This window comes from Ips typographus, linkage group LG1 (genome assembly GCF_016097725.1).
Source record: "Ips typographus isolate SLU linkage group LG1, UJ_Ityp_2.0, whole genome shotgun sequence".
NCBI lineage: Eukaryota > Metazoa > Arthropoda > Insecta > Coleoptera > Curculionidae > Ips > Ips typographus.
Genome location: NC_138422.1, coordinates 8,461,048 through 8,477,856, shown reverse-complemented (window position 1 = coordinate 8,477,856; position 16,809 = coordinate 8,461,048). Strand labels below are relative to the sequence as shown.

Genomic DNA, 16,809 nt, shown 5'->3' with positions numbered 1-16,809 from the left:
CATAGCAATTTTTTATAATGGTGTAGTGAATATGCAGCTCGGGTCAAGCTTATACAGGATGATCCTCCAGGAAATGGCTTAAGTGGTGTTGGTAAAAACAAAAACATGAAAATCTGGAAATTTTTTTAAATTGATGGGGGTGGTTTATCCAAATCTTTTCCCAAAACCGACACTCGACTGGCGATTATTTTTTTGACGACAATAGGGCAGATTTGTAATTCCGTGTAAGTTCATATGTGTATATACTGGGTGGTCCAGTTTTAATTGTCTATAATTCACCAATCGATAGGCCATCAAAAAATAAGTTGACATGCATTATGAACGCTTCCTAAGAGAGACACAGAGCTCCAAAGTTCAGTTTAAAAAATGTTCTTTTTGCTACAACTGTCAGACCGTTGGACCAATTTTGATCAAGTTTGGAACAAGTAATTATGAAATGAGTACTCGTTATATGATGTGAATGACGCGTCGATATAGAGGGATAGTCTGTATTTTCTACGCTCACTGGATATTATTTAAAATTGACAAAAATGTCTACTTGGGTTATTGTATTTTTTACTTTAAAATGGTTCAAAAGGATTCAAATCTGGTCATCTGTGAGGTTTACGAGTTAATTTTTGACACTGATAATAGTCAAAAAACAGGATTTTTGGACTAATGTTTACTAGCGTTCAATTTTTTAGACTATAAGTAGTGTAAAACTGATCATTCAATTCAAACTTTTTTTTTTATTCAATGAAATTGGTAACAGACCGAATTTTCGAACTAATTTAATTCTAGAAATTAGTGTTTAAGACTAATATCGTAACATTTAATGCCAAAATTGTTTAATTTCATAAATGAAGAGTCTGAAACTTAACTTTTACTAAAAAAATAATATCAATTTAATACTAACAAAGCGTAAAATGGCATGTTTAACATATGGAAAATGTAAAAACAGTTTTTTAAGTCTGCTATGTCAAAAATTTGGTGAAGATAACCTTTAAACTCGATTTTCCAAGCTGAAAGCAGTTTTAAAGCCTTACAAATAGTCCAGAGTTTTAAGGAAATGAAAAGCAAATTAAAAAAACTTGAAAAGTTAGTCAATTTTCTAAACACTATAACGACTGACTACAAAGACAGTTTTGAAGCCTCTCAAGTCAATTTTCACAGTTTTCAAGTCTATGGTCAATTCTCAATTTGTCTGAAAACTGGCTACAAAGACATTTTTTAAGCTTCTTAAGTCAATTTTCAACGTTTTCAAGTTGGGTTTGGGCTGATTTTGGTCTTTGAACGTAATAACTCACTTATCACGTAAACAAAGTTTCAAATCAGAATTTTGTAAGAGATACTTATTTTGTCAAATTGAACGAGTAAAGTAAAAAAAACTGAAATTTTTGAAAAAGATCCAGTGACGTAGAGAATAAGGCAGAAAAATTAAAACCATCATTCTGTATTTACACCACTGGACAGTTTCGACAAACGTCATTAACATCACATAATGAGTATTAATTTCATATGTATTTGTTCTAAATTTGATTAAAATTTCTCCAGTGGTTATGACAAGAAACCGATGTTTTAAACTGAAGTTTTATGGACTGTATTTTCATTGAGAAGCATTTTTCAGGAAAATGACATAATGTATGTTCTTATTTTTTGATGGGCTATCGATTTTTTGATGGGTGAATTATTGACATTGAAAACTGGACCACCCTGTATAGGTATATTTTATTTTTACATTTTAATTGTCTATAAGATGCATTTTAACTGTTAACGTCTGTTGTACTTGGTGTTATATGCTAAATTTTATATTGCTGTTGTTTATTATTTTTGCATGTATTATTCTCAACTTTGTCAATGAAACTTGATTCTCAGGACAGCAAAGTACTTTTTATTGATTGATTGATAAATGGTTTATCATCACAAAATCGGAAATGATAAGTAGTCAAGTAAGCAGCAGAACTTGAACTGCTGGGTCAGCAGTTAAACTTAAAGTGAGTCTACTAAAAGTGCCCAGATATTTTCGCAGAATTCAAAAATCCACTATAATATATGGTTTTCCAAAAGAAAAAAAAACGTACTGTCAACTGTAACTTTAAACCTTTACAACATTTCAAAAAGAGATATTTAATGTTTTATGTTAAAAAACTGCAGACCAAAGTGTCTTTTCAATATATTCTAGAATAATCGAAAGAAATTCCATAAAAATATTTTTTAAAAAACTAAGTATTCTGGTTCGACTTCGATAGGCTAATTTTCAGATTTATCTTATTTGTACTTTTTATAACTAATAAGCAGGAGTTTAGTTCTAATATTTAGCTAATTTTCAATATACAGGGGGTCAAGAAGAAATATTTTATGTCTGTTTTCTGGCAAATGTAATCAATATACAGGGTTAGCCACCCAAATATCCCATGACATAGCCATGTCAGTAGTAAACCCCTGACTAAAATTGTGTTTCATTGCGTTTCGACTGACAATCTTTTATTTTTGAAGGTAATGACCATGTTTCCGTAAAGTAAGGTTTGTTCATGGAAAAAATACAGTACGTAATTCTGAGTATCCTTAATTTATATGTTCACCTCTTAAGTAGTCCAAACAAAGTAACAAGGTCAAAAATTGTATTCCATCAAGCATTTTCCTCTTTATCTTTTTTGAGCATTTGTTGTCTGGACTAGTGTGTGACTGTCGAAGTGGTGGATTTAATATTTGTACTTCTTCTAGCTGAAATGCTAAATAAATAAAATTATTATTATTAATATAGTAAATAAAAATTGGATACCGCAACTTTGTGGTTTTATTCATTTTCGTTCTTAACTCACAAATGGTTTACACAGTCGTAAAAACGCAAATTTTAGTTGCAAGCGCCATTTGCATGACAATTTATTACACTTACATGGTGGACGTTATGAATGCATACGGTAAAACTATAATGTTTTTGTTTGAGAAACAAGCAACTTGGAACCATTCCAAATGTGCATACAAAAGAGAAGCTAATATATTACTAACTTGTGCAAAGTTAGTAGAAATCCAAATAGCAAATAGAAACAGTATTTTTAACTCATATCTCTATGACCCATTGATCTTACATCATAGTCGGATATCCTACATTTTAAAGTCTTAGATATTTGGTATGGACACTGCTTCATCAAGTGAAATATCGAATGAATGTGAAACCAAGTTCAATTTATTAATGTGGATATTATTTCTCAGAATATAGCAAGGCTGCCAGCTAATTCCTAAAGGAGGCGCATAAATCTTTAATTGGATGTGTTGGATTCAGGCTTTCGTTTGAGATATCGATGTACGTAACGATATTGCAATACTCCATGTTTACTCCCGTCGGATTTTATATTAAATATAATGTATTTTTTATTGTGCAATTTTGTCCCTGGGACTCTCAATGTTTTATTGTGTTTGAAGTGAAATATAAAAAGAAAGAAAGTGGTATTCATTGCGATTCTCCATCAAGAGTTTCACGGTAAGCAAGTGGTTCGCAGTTGAGTAACCCTTTCTAAAACCTGCCTGTTCCAGTATAACTTTAACATTTTTCCAAGTATCCGGGATTTTACCTTTTTGGGGACATTTATTCATTAAGGTCTTGTGTTTTTAGTGCTTTCTTTACTTCTTCCTCAGTTACTTCCGGCAAATCTTCAATCCGACGTTTCTTACTTTCACCTTCTTCGTTTGATCTTCCTTTTAATCCTGCACTTTGAATTTGTATAAGTGAGTAGGATTCCTCGACAATTTTCAAAATTTGACTCTAGTTCGTAGTAACATTACCTTTACTGTCAGTTAGGGAGAAAATTTGTTTCTTTTTCTAATGAATACCACTTTCCTTTGAATCTGGCCTTTATATAGACTGTGAAAGGGTTTTCGACAGGGTTGAACATTGGGTCATTCAGAAAGCACTGCGAAAGTGCAGAATCGACAGTAGATACTCACAACTAATACATCAAGAGACTACCCAATGAAACAACAGCAATATACTACTTAAATACGAAAACCAATCACGTCGCAATGAATAGAGGAGTTAGACTCATTCGAAACAGATTCGATTCTGTTAGCATGCTAATTTTCCAACTCAACTTCTCACTCTTTCAACCAACTGACGCAGGTCAGTAAGTTCTCCTTTTTTGGTCAACCCATCAGGGCACGTTTAACCCCGTAAGTGCTGGAAGCCCTTCTGAAGACAGAAGCCTTACCGAAGTCAATTGTATGTACATTAGATGGAAACACTTCTTCTAAGCTATCGCCTTGGCTTGATCCGTACCCCAGAACTAATCCGCTTAGAGGTGTCGTCTGCACCCCAAACCACATTAGGTTCCCCAACCGTCTAAAGCCAGGCTATGACCGCCTACAATTGAAGCAAGTTTCTAAGATTAACACTAGATCACAAACTTCCTTGGACCTGAATCACCAAATTCTTAACGGCGTATAGAAGCCCAGAAGGAAAAACCTGAGGTTATAACCATGCTTAGGTTGAGATAAATGTATATTGTCTTGATTTAACCCATAATCACCTTTTGGGCAACTGTTTGGTACAGTAAATTCAGACAAGGTACTGAAATGAATACCCAACAGATCTAACGGAGCAAGGAGCTTTCGAGTCAATTCTGATTAGAACAGCTCAAACAGAGTTGGTTGTTCCAAAAACATCCAAAAGATAAAACCATCAGGAAATACAACTTTTAGGGGTCGTTTTTCACTAAGTTAAATAGCAAGAGTGGGTGAACCAACTTTCTGGGGGACCACCGTTAAATGATACGCGGATGTGCCTAATACATACGAAAGAATAGAGTGTTTGGACAAAGAATCAACAAGAGACTCTCGGTTAAAATTCCGCCAGTATCTTTCTTTACAGTTCACCCTGAAGATCGGCTATCGCATGTAGGATTGGAATTCTGTCCTACGTTCAAGAAATTATACTGCACTGAATTCCAGGATAGAGAGGAATTGAGGATATCTGGTTTAGATGCCGGTACTACACTTTCAGTATCAGAACCCTTCTACCAAGCTTTAGGAGCAACAAAATCCGTGGATGGGAAAGAGAAAAAAATGTGTAGCATTTAGCAAAAGAAACCAACATGTTGATGTTGATGTTGTGAATGTACACTTACAGGATTACTAATAAAACATTATCGCTTGAGATTTTGCCTTGAGCGGATCAGCTTAGAAAGACACGGAAATTTCAGATCATGTAGAGATGAAAGGCAGCACATCCATTATGAATTTGTCGCAGATTTAAACATAAGGATCAACCTGTTTGATGGGGAAAGTCCGATTAAGTTGACGGCTTTAAAGTTGGAGTAGGAGCTGTGATGAAAGATGAATCTCAGCGCAAATCCTAGAAACAAGAGTCACATTAGACGAATAGGCCGACGAATAATCCGCAGTGCAAATTCGTGATAAACTCCGCGCCCAGAACTTTCCAATTCTTTTTCATTAGATAATTAGTGCGTCTTGAGTTAACAGCAAACATTCAAAATAAAGCTACATTACACGTACACCTCAGCTTAAACAAATGAGCAAAGTTTATTTAATAACGGTATGAAGTTAGATAACAATTTCCTCTAAAATTACAAAAGCGTTATCAAATATTAGTCATATACAATATGAAAGTGCCGTGTACGAGCTTTTAGTTGATATTAAGCAACTAAAACATGCATGTATAAAGGTGTAGGGTAACTCGGGTTCCGTCTTTTTGATATTGCTTATTGGAAATATCGACAAACTATAAAAATCAACTTAAAATTAATTAAACAAGAAAGTCAAACTAGATATTTATTTGGCAAAGACATTGGATTTGATTTGGTCGAATTGTCTGAAATTTAATAAAAGTTAACGATGCGTTTAATTCAATTAGACGAACCATAAAATCACAGGTTTTACAAAGAAGAAGACTAGAGGCTTAGGGAGTTAACTCGCATTACAGAAGTTAATCGATTGCATACAAATTAATACTTAAATTAAATTAGACTTGAAATGACTTTTTTTAATTAAATGGTTTGAACGTTTTAAATCAACACTCAAATATTTTAAATGAGAATATTTTCGATTTAGAGTCGAAATTTCCATTAGGTGAGACACAAGACGGTTTCAGAGAGAATTCTCTGCATAGATAGAAAAAAGATTTGTCATAAGAACGTATAGTTCTTATGAGTATTATTTAACTTGAAGGAAGTTTGTTGATGTGCTGTTTGCACTGCATTATCACAGGACAAACAAATTTTCGATTAACTGCACATATACAACTCCGTTTTCGAGTATTACGAATTGTTTTCCATTGTCACACATACAAGTATGGTGTCACGAAATAAAAAAATGACAAAACATTACTTCGTACTGAACATTCTGTGATTTTTCTTCTAGGTATCGGCCCTCCAAGTGGTGGTGGGTTCCCTTCTTCTCGGGGCCATCTTTCTAATAGTCGGCCTAGTTCAGCTAGTGCCCAACGCGGCCGACGTAGACCACAGGTATTTTTTTATCGGCATGGGCGTGGCCCTGCTCGCCGTAGGCCTTGTTATGACGGCAGTCAGGTGTTTTGTCATGCACTGCCATAGAAATACGGGGTTAGTAACGGCGACAGACGCGCCCCAGCCTACTTTAGATGCTGCCGTTAGCGCTGCCGCTGTTAACAGTATAGATGTGATAGTTCAAAGGCAGGACACGCAGGTTAGTTAGTTAGTCCTACCTTTTGAAGCAGTAGATTGGTTCACAGAATAGTAAATATGGTCTATTCAGGATATTTTTGGTTAAAAGTTAAAAGTCACTTTGAACGTTGTCACATCTTTGAAAAGAATTCTTCTCATTGTTTATTCATGCAAAATACCCACAGTTATATGAAGTCTAGTGTTATAAAGACGTAATAGTACAACTAGTTAAGTCATGATAACACAAATGTCTACCCCTACAGGAGTTCATCATATTTGATTCTAAGAAGTAATTCGTTAATATTAAAAAATCGTCATATAACCTAAGAAAAATCATTGTCAAAAATATACTGTCACGACTTATTATTTAAAAGTATAAATTCATGGACATGGCAAAATAATAAAATGCGCGAGGCAAGGTTACAGTCAGAATGTCAATCATCGCTATCCAATCAATCGAGTATAGATTAAGCTCGACATGCTTTGGTAAGGAAGACGGTCGGAGACTCCGCCTCATAACACCATGATGTAGTCGTCCCGAATTCTGCAACCCGCACCGGGTTCGTAAATTAGTTGAATAGTAAACCATTTCCTAAATTATATATAAATTATAATATTTTGTGCATGTAAAAGGTATTGTTTAAAGTGTTACTTTTGGGAATTATTTTTGAACGGTTTTATTCCGATTCACTAAGTTGACAAACAGTTGACAACCATTTTGTTATTTAGTTTTAACTGCTATTTAGTTATTAAAGTATAGTTTTCTACGAAGTGGTTTGATTCTAGTCTTCCTTGTTGGGCCAAAAGGGTTTACAATTTAAACGTGACAATTCAAACGAGCAAAATGTCAAAATTCCATGGATAGGAAAAAGTTTGTTCACGATCTTTTTGGATCAAAATTTCAGATTTGGCCTCTTGTCCCCTTGTATATGTTTGACAATGTTTCTTCTATAAGGTTCTATCGCAATTTGCCATCTTGTCAACTAGTAGCAAAAATGTAACTTTCTAGGGATTAATTGGATATAATAAACTGTACTTTTTTCTCCCAAAACAAAGAAAACACATTTTTTAGATATTTGTGTTTTCATGACCAAACTAGTGCACTGCGTTTCAAAAACCAAAAACTGCAGTATTTCAAATGGGACATCCTGTATACTACTCACTTACGTTTTACGTACTTACGTCATTTGATTCAGCTTGTAGCTTGTAGCCTACTTTATAGTCGAATATAGTTTCGGAGATGTACAGGGTGCTGCATTTTCGATGGTTTTACGGGGTACAGCGAAAACGGTAATAGATAGAAAAAAAGTAGCATACGTGTTCTGATCTCTTTTTCTGAGCTGAGATGACTGGCGATGAGTGGGCTGTGCAAACTTCTTTTGTTTCAAAGATACCGGGGGCTATTGAAAATTGGTCATTTTGGAACCTCCTCTGTATTTCATTTGCTATTAAAGTTATCAAAAAAGGAAAAACGGTTTCCGGTAGAAGTTTTGACGTAGAATCCAATGGCGTAGTCAGTTTTTTTTTATTACGTCTAATTTGACATATGACAGTAAGTTATATTTTTTTAAATGGAACACCCTATATATTTTTAGTTTTTTTAATTCTGTTGATTTTTACTTTTTCCACGGGGTATTAAAACATATAAGTTTGTAAACGTTAATCTGGGTAATTAGAAAAAAAGCGTTTCCTTAACAAAAAAGTGCTAAATAATATGTATAAAAATACCCACAGTCGAAACAAAATTTGGCTATGTTCATATTAACATGTTACATGTCGTTTATAAACAGTTTTTTCAACTTCTACCTTAAAAATAGTAGAAAATAGAAATGGTCACTTTTCTTATTAAAGTGACGGTAGAACTGTTTGTAACTTAGATTTTTAATAAGATTTATTAAAAATATTTAATTTTCTGATGTGTTAGTTTATATGATTTCCGATTTTGTTTGGTATTTTAGATATTGGCCTTTTTTTAGCTTAGCAAAGGTCTTTTTTTAAAATAACAGGATTAACGTCTACAAACTTATATGTTGTAATACACCGTTGAAAAGGTAAAAATCAACAGAATTAAATGACGTAAAAATATATAGGATGTTTCATTTAAAAAAATGTAACTTACTGTCATATGTCAGAAACTAAACGGAATAGAAAAAAGTGACTACGCCATTGGATTCTACGTGAAAACTTCTACCGGGAACCGTTCTTCCTTTTTTGATAACTTTAAGAGCAACTGAAATACAGAAGAGGTTCAAAAATTACCAATTTTCGAAAACCCCCGTATCTTTGAAACAAAAGAAGTTTGCGCCGCCCACTTTTCTTTTAGGGTGACTTTTAACATTTAAAATATATGATTTGACTTTTTAAGATTAAGATTAAGAATTCATATTAGTTGTATTTTGTTGTGACAGGAACTTTACGACCTGTCAATTGCGTAGTGAAAAATCATCAAGATAGATAGTTTTCTGCCGCTGTGTTGCCAACTAACATTCAACTATACGATGGAAGTTCATTGAAATAATACGGATTCATTAAATCAACCTATTTGCCTTTGTTGAGAATTATAGCTTTATTTGGTTTAACTCTTCTCGGACTGATTTAGGCTATCCCCATGGATGTACTAAGTATTGCGGCGAACTGATTTACAGGATTACGAAACAGTTCAGAATCAATAATCCAAATTGATAGAAGAGCACATTGCCGGATTTTTTTTCTTCTATACTCTTTAATAGGTTTTAAAACACAGTATGGTTCCCATCTTTTTAAGGTGCTAACCTTAACTTGGTGTGGTAAGCCTATGGTATTTTGTAAGTACTTATTTTCTCACCATTTTTGCTGCCCACTTGTCCATCAAGAAAAGGATGGTTTTTTGTTTAGCCTGTTCTATACATTATTTTAGTATTTATTTCTTTTAGTGTTATTAACTCTATTTCAAGTAAGTAGTATTAGACAGATTGTAGAAATCCATGCTATCTACGATGAATTAAACAAACGATCATACGAGCCAAAAAATTTTAAAAATTTAGTGCTTCAACCAAAATACTAAACTTTTGTTGTGCCACTGTTGCACTGTAAAAATCAAGTGACATAATTAACTAATTAAGTAACTCTTATCCTTAATCGCTCTATTTTATACTGTAGTCGTTCCAAACTTGTGCAACTGAAGTTTAGTTTAAATTAGGAAGTTTATCTAGCAGCTGAACATTGCTAAATAGTTGTAGTAGAATTTATATAAACTCAAACGTTTTATTGTACATTTTAATAAAAATTAAACGTTATAAGAAAAGTATAATTAAAAATTATTCTAAACATTGAGATTAGTCTTTCTGGCAGATTGCGCGCATGTAGCAGAGCCAACAAGTTAGGCTAACGCAGAATTCAAAGTACTGTATTTGCAAAACTATCCAACATAGAGGCTTGTGTAAAACTTTTTGGAACAAAAATTGTTGGGACCAAGTAACAGATTCGAAATATGGTATCTGCATACTAGTGTTCCCGAACAAAAATCCGTTGTTGTCACTGATTTCATGTAAATGCGGCAACGCTGACTCTCTCTCAAAGTTAATTATTTTTTGACACAAGTCTCTATAGATAGTTTTGCAATTTCATTACTTCGCATTCGTTGGCTGCCTGGTACTTCATTGTGATAATCTGCAACTTCTACACTTTCCTTACTTTGGTAAACCATTAAAGTTTTTGATATTAGAGAGTAAGACACTTGCAAACTGACATATTAGAGTGTTTTTTGTTGTAAAAATATTAATAATAATAGATCTATAAATTATGTTTTTTACCGAATTTGACTGATTTTTTACGAATATGATTGCAGATTACTATTCCATCCGAGTTGGACGCATTAATAACCGAATCAAATGAGGACGAAGAAGAAAAGGAGGCTCCCATAATTAACGGATCATAGATAAGTTTTAGTCAACTTAGGAACAACTTATTATACACGCACAAACTATAGTCACTAGACTATAGTTGAATACTCCAATTCATATAACTTTAAGAACAGCTGAACACTTTACTGAACGCAAATTTAATCTGGGATAACATGTATATTATTTTGTATAATACAGGGTGGATCACAATCTCATAAAAACACAGCACGGGCGTGTGAAAAACCTCAAACATGAGATACAAATTATTAATATGCGATAAATTGTTGATATGTTCTTTAGGAGTTATCTACAATTATGAATATTTTGATCAAATTCTGAGTTAGTTAGTTTGAGTTTTCGTTGATCAAGCCCAAAGTATACAGTTTAAACTCCATGAGTGTCAAAGCTGGATTCCAACTTATTCACATGCAACAACCAAATTAGAAAGCTACACGTCATTTTTGTCAATGTTGTCATGCCAAATGTCAACAAACGTTAATCATATTTACTAAGCACGCAATTTAGCAATTAGCAAAGAATTCGCAGTTTAAATTTGAACTTTTCAGTGTGTATTGATTAAACTGTCTGTGTCTAATTAGCGCAACGTAGTCAAACTGTCATTTTGTCTGTCAATTAAAAAAGTTTCAATAAAATTTATAGTATGTTAGCTGAAGTTGGAACAAAGCGCGACGTTGCCGCACTTTGATTTTATCAAGAAATTTAGGGAAAAACGTTGCCACACAATCATTTGGTGCAAGGCAGTTTAAAGAGCGACGTTGCTAAACTGTCACTTTTTCAAACGACGTTAGGTTAGGTTAGACTAGAACCAAAAAATACGATGCCAAAATGTTATTTTGAGAAGAAATTCAGAGAAAAGCGATAAAAACATAAATTTCATAAAGCTAAGTTGGAATAGGCTGCTAAGAACGACCAGCGCGACGTTAAATAGTTAATTAAAAAATTTTGAAATATAATATTTTTATTTTTTTTTGTCATTTTGTCAGAGTATGGAAAAAAATAACTGAAACAGATAAAAAACATTTGTGACAATTCACGATTTGTGATTTCAATAAAATATCTGATAACCTATATAAAAGTTAAAGAGGTGGTACTAATATTTGTTTTAAACTTTTAACACTGTGTGTCGTTTACTATGATACTAAAAAAACTTTATAGGGCCACTCTACATGTTTTGGGATTCTCTACACGTTCTTGTTATGTGCCTTTAAGGTTGTAACTCACCCTGTATATTAAATATTGTATATACAAATGTGAAAATTTTCTGACTAAACGAATATCATACCACTTAAGGTCTGTCTGAATACTCTTATGCAATGGTATCTATGGACTGCTTGTAATAATTGTAGTATAATAATTATGAACAAAAAAAAGCCAGCACGCAGAGTGTATTTCAAATTATTTTCTACATCTTTTACACTGGTATTTTAAATTCCTTATAATGTTAACTATTTATAATTAGGCAGAAGTAACATAATCAGTAACAATTTCAACAGTACAACCGACATATCTGAAAAAAATACCAAACGTTCTTCCTAACCATACAGTTTCTTTTTACACCAATTCTGTATTTGTATTATTAAATGTTTAGTAGATTTTCTAATGTTTGTGCACTTAGTTAGAAATCTAATTTAGAAAAAAACCTTCCATTGGATGCCAAATTTTTCGAACCGAATTCTTTAACCAGTTTGGTAGACAATTTTGTTTAGGTCGTTAGAAATTCTATTACTGATATATTTTATATAGTTTTTAGTAAATATTGAACAATATGTATTTTGTATTAATTGATCCTTTTGGAAAATTGTCCAAATTATTTGGGAAATATTTTTGTATTACACTGGAATTTTTTATCAAAATAGACCACGTGTATAATATAAATAGATTAAAATGTATAGTTAATAATAACCAATAATAAATCAGGCACCTACACACTAACTCGTTTAATAAAATAAAAAATAAAGAGAGGTGCCTGAATTTATTTACATATGCAAGGTAACCGGATTTTGTTAGTAAAGTAAGTTTAATCAACCAATCTTATAATTATTATTAGATACAATTTGTTTGCGTCCAGATTTTCGAATCTAAATAACCCATATTGTTGGGTATTTTAAAGGGGCAAACTAGGGGAACAACAATGCGACTTCTATACATAAACATTCGATGTTAGAGGTAAGTTTCGATGGACGTTGGTATATTTGTATTGCCAAAAGTGGTAAACATTCCTTCATTGTAATAGTTTCTGTAACGTTGTAAAATTCGTAAAACGTTCGGAGTAATAATCTACACAAAATAATTGATATAATAAAACAGCAAGACTGTAGAAGTTGTGTCAATAACATATGGAAAACTAGGACCAAATAAATAAAGAATTGTTTAATAAATATGAAATTTAATATGAGACGTGTCTTCTATACAGGGTGTTTCACGATAAATGCATCATATTTCTTTGGTATCACAGAGTAAAAAGAGATAGTACTAAAAATATGGGAAAAAGTTCTATATAGAAAAAGCTGCATTTCGTAGCAGCTTTTAAGCAGTGGCGGAGATTTTGGGTTAACAATGCCTTTTTTGCCTGCTTGTGCGAGTCTGGAAATATGGCTGCTTTAAAAACGTTTTCCAAAGCTTAGAGTTTTACGTTAAAAAGAACCATTTGGTAATATTTGACCCTTTTTGAAGAAAATTACATTTTATGACCAAGAAACATTGAGGACGAAAACAATTTAGTGAATTGGAAACATTTTAATAATTAATATTTTTCCAGTGGCGTAGAAGAGGAAAAAAATAAGGTGACTTACTAATATCTAATTCTTATCTTGGTGCCATAACCGGTTCCGGAGATATATACAAAAAACAAGAATATAAGTTTATAAAAACTTTTTCTCATATTTTTGGATGTACTGAATCTGTCCTTACAGTTTGTGACAGCAATTCAGAGACACTCTGTATAAACTAGCGTCCAAAAGTTGTTTCGTTACAACAATTGCGGTTTTCTTATTATTCAAACTTCAACTCCCTGTATGTCTGTAACAAAACAACTTTGGATTTTTGTTTATAAGTTTATTTTCTATTGCCATATCAAGCTCAATGTGACACATTTATCGTGAAACACCCTGTATATCATAGTCATTTGCATTAAACCAAAATTACAGGAAAACAAAGATTTATATCAAAGTTTTCATAATTTAATTGAGTATTGAAAGCTCAGGAAAAGTCTTGGTTGAGCCTAAAACTGAGATTATTGAGAGAAGATAATAATGAAGACTAGATACTTTAGAGATTATAATATTTCCTTTTACTCTCACTTGTTTTGGGTTATCCAGTTAGTAAAAACTAACAAACCGTCAGGGAGCATCAATGTGTCTTGTCATTTACAACTTGAGAGCTTCAACAGCTCAACTTCCACATATTATGGAGAGTGTATCTGCAAATTGGGTGTGCAAATTGAAGAAGGAATATGAATTTCCACTAAAAATGCATTAAAAAAATTGAGACACTAAAAGTTTACTGTTACGAACTTATTTGTAGATTAAATTTTAAATACAATCAATAGAATTTCAAATTATCGAACTATAATAGAATACAGTTGAAATTACATTTAAAACACTTTTTAAAACATTACACATTTTCGAATGCCGTCCATTTAAAATTTCATTCATTACACTGATTTAAATTTTCTTCGTTGGTACAAAGTTATGTTTTTTTCGTATACAGTGTGTTCACAAATTAATCTGAAACCCGTTAAGGTATATCTACAGGCAAAAATAAATCATAAAGCTTAGACAGATTTAGAAAATTCGTTTAACATTCATTTTTAATGTACATTTTTTATACTAATAAATGTCATTCATAGTGAATGGAGCAAACTTAAAATTAATGTTTATTTTATTTGTAGATTCCATACGATGAAATTTTATATGTATACCTTAATATTCCAAATCTTATTTATGTTTATAAGTTTAGCTATTCTTTTTATAGACTAATTAAATTTTGGTCAAATGAGTAACAATATAAACTTCAGCTGTAGTATCCTGTATGATTATACTTTGTGTGAAAAACCATGAAATATGATTAGAATTTTATACACACGTTTTATTTTATTGTAGAATACACGCTTAACATTAAAACACTCCAATTTTGTGACACTCTGTATTCAATCAAAAAAAAAACCTATCTCCTTCAGTTTGAACATTATATTTGAGAACACAAACTCACCATAAAGGTTTTTCAGGTAAATAATTGTATGAAACTGCTTTTACACGAAAAGTAAAGTATTGGTTTTTGATGTCATACTTACAGGGTGTTAATTAAAAGGTAAACGAAACAGTTATTTAATACAAAATATTTACTTCATGGGATTCATTAATCATTATAATTGTAAATAAAATGAAACTGTACGTAACACTCTGTATATAAATAAAAATATTGGCAAAAAATTAAAGATTAAGCATCGGCATGAAACACAATGAACTTAAGTTGTGCTAATTGGAAGAAAGTGTACATTAGCAAAATCTGTTAATAACATTAATTTTAAATCTACAAAAATATTGTATTGCAGTGGAATGACCATGTATATTGTACAAAATCGTATTGCAATGAATTTATTGTAGGTACTATCCAGGTACTTGTATTATGAAAATTTGCAGGCTAAATATGTATTATTTATTAATATTATATATATATATATTTAATAAATGTTGAATGTTTATTTACAACAGTAATTTTATTTGTTAATTCTATTTTTATCTGCCCCGAGATAGTTTCTATTAACATAGTTTTCTTACCAAACAATATTTTACAATAGAGGTTATTGGTTAATTCCTTAACAGTTTATAGAACGCGGGATAATATGCTGTAATAACTCAAACTCAAAATCAAACACACACTTTATTGTACAGGGTGGCCAACTAAGAATGCGAGATACAGTATATTTGGGAAACTATCCATCGTAGAGGCTTGCGACAAAGAAATATAGCTAAAAGCGCCAGGAGAAACACATTTAAAATATTTTTGTAATTCGAACGTTGCTACACCAACATGAAATCAGTGGCAACAACGGATTTTTGTTCGACAACCCTTGTAACTGATGCTATTTTTCGATTCGGCTTCTTGTTCTCGACAATTATTGTTCTAAAAAGTTTCTCTCTAAATTTTGTCGTTTTCGAGACATTTATCATTATCATCATAACTAGAGTCCGGATTTCTAAAAATTTTGCTTTTTGTAAATAATAAAAGCAACCATCCTTTGACATCTAATGTAAACGATTGCTTTTTTCTTCTTTTTGTGCTTATTTACTGCTATTTTTGAATGGTTTAACTAGTTTTTTACAAAACAAGCTTTTCAAGTTTTTAAAAATAACTAAACTAATAACTGCTTTGACAAAAAAATGCTATATTGAGATATTGAAAGCTTCTGAACGACAAAAACATGTTGCAAAATATATGAGTATTAATTTACAAATTTAAACTGACCAAAAAATTTCCAAATGCCTGCCTTGCAAAGCTTACAAAGCAGCCTAGAAGCTTCTAAAAGCTTCCAAATGCTTTTCAATTCATCTAGAAGCTCTCAAAAGCTTCCGTATGCTTCTAAAGCAGTTTAACAGCTTTCAAAAGTTTCTAAAACCGTCTACAAGGTTTCAAAATGCCTTAAAGGCAGTCCAGAACCTTCAAGGCTCCATTAAACTGTCCAAATACCTTCCAAATGCTCCTCAAGTAGTCTAAAAAGGTTGTAAAACACTACAGAAAATCCAAAATGCTTCTCAAGCAGCCTTAAGCCTTCCAAAATGGTCAAGAAGTTTCCAAAAGCTTTTAGAACACTCTAAAGGCAAGCAAACAAACTTCAACTAGTCTAGAAGCTATTCAAAAATTTCAAGGTAGTCTAAAAGCTTCCGTATGCTTCTAGAGCAGTTTCAAAGATTCCAAAAGTTAAAATTCACATGTCTTAAAAGCAATACAGAACCTTCAATGCTCCTAAAGTAGTCTAAGAAGATTTCAAAACACTACAGAAACTCCAAAATGCTTCTAAAAGCTGTCGGAAGTCTTTCAAAACAGTCTAGAAGCTTCCAAAAGCATTTAGAACAGTCTAAAAGCTTCCGTATGCTTCTGAAGCAGTTTAACACCATTGAAAAGTTTCTAAAACCATCTACAAGGTGGTTTCAAATGCCTTAAAGGCAGTCCAGAACCTTCAAGGCTCTTTAAACTGTCCAAACACCTTCCAAATGCTCCTAAAGTAGTCTCTAAAGGTTTTAAAATACTACAGAAACTCTAAAATGCTTCTCAAG

The 16,809-nt window shown here is 32.2% G+C and overlaps 1 protein-coding gene across 1 annotated transcript in view; it reads left to right on the top strand.

Moving 5' to 3' along the window:
* Nucleotides 1-15,243, top strand: part of LOC145740419 (uncharacterized) — a 64,219-nt gene extending 48,976 nt beyond the window's left edge. The window contains exons 4-5 of the mRNA XM_081995987.1: nt 6,352-6,654; nt 10,459-15,243. Of these exons, the coding sequence (XP_081852113.1) occupies nt 6,352-6,654; nt 10,459-10,548 (393 nt within the window). The 3' untranslated portion in view covers nt 10,549-15,243. The remainder of the gene's footprint in view (nt 1-6,351; nt 6,655-10,458) is intronic.
* The last annotated feature ends 1,566 nt before the right edge of the window (nt 15,244-16,809 follow it).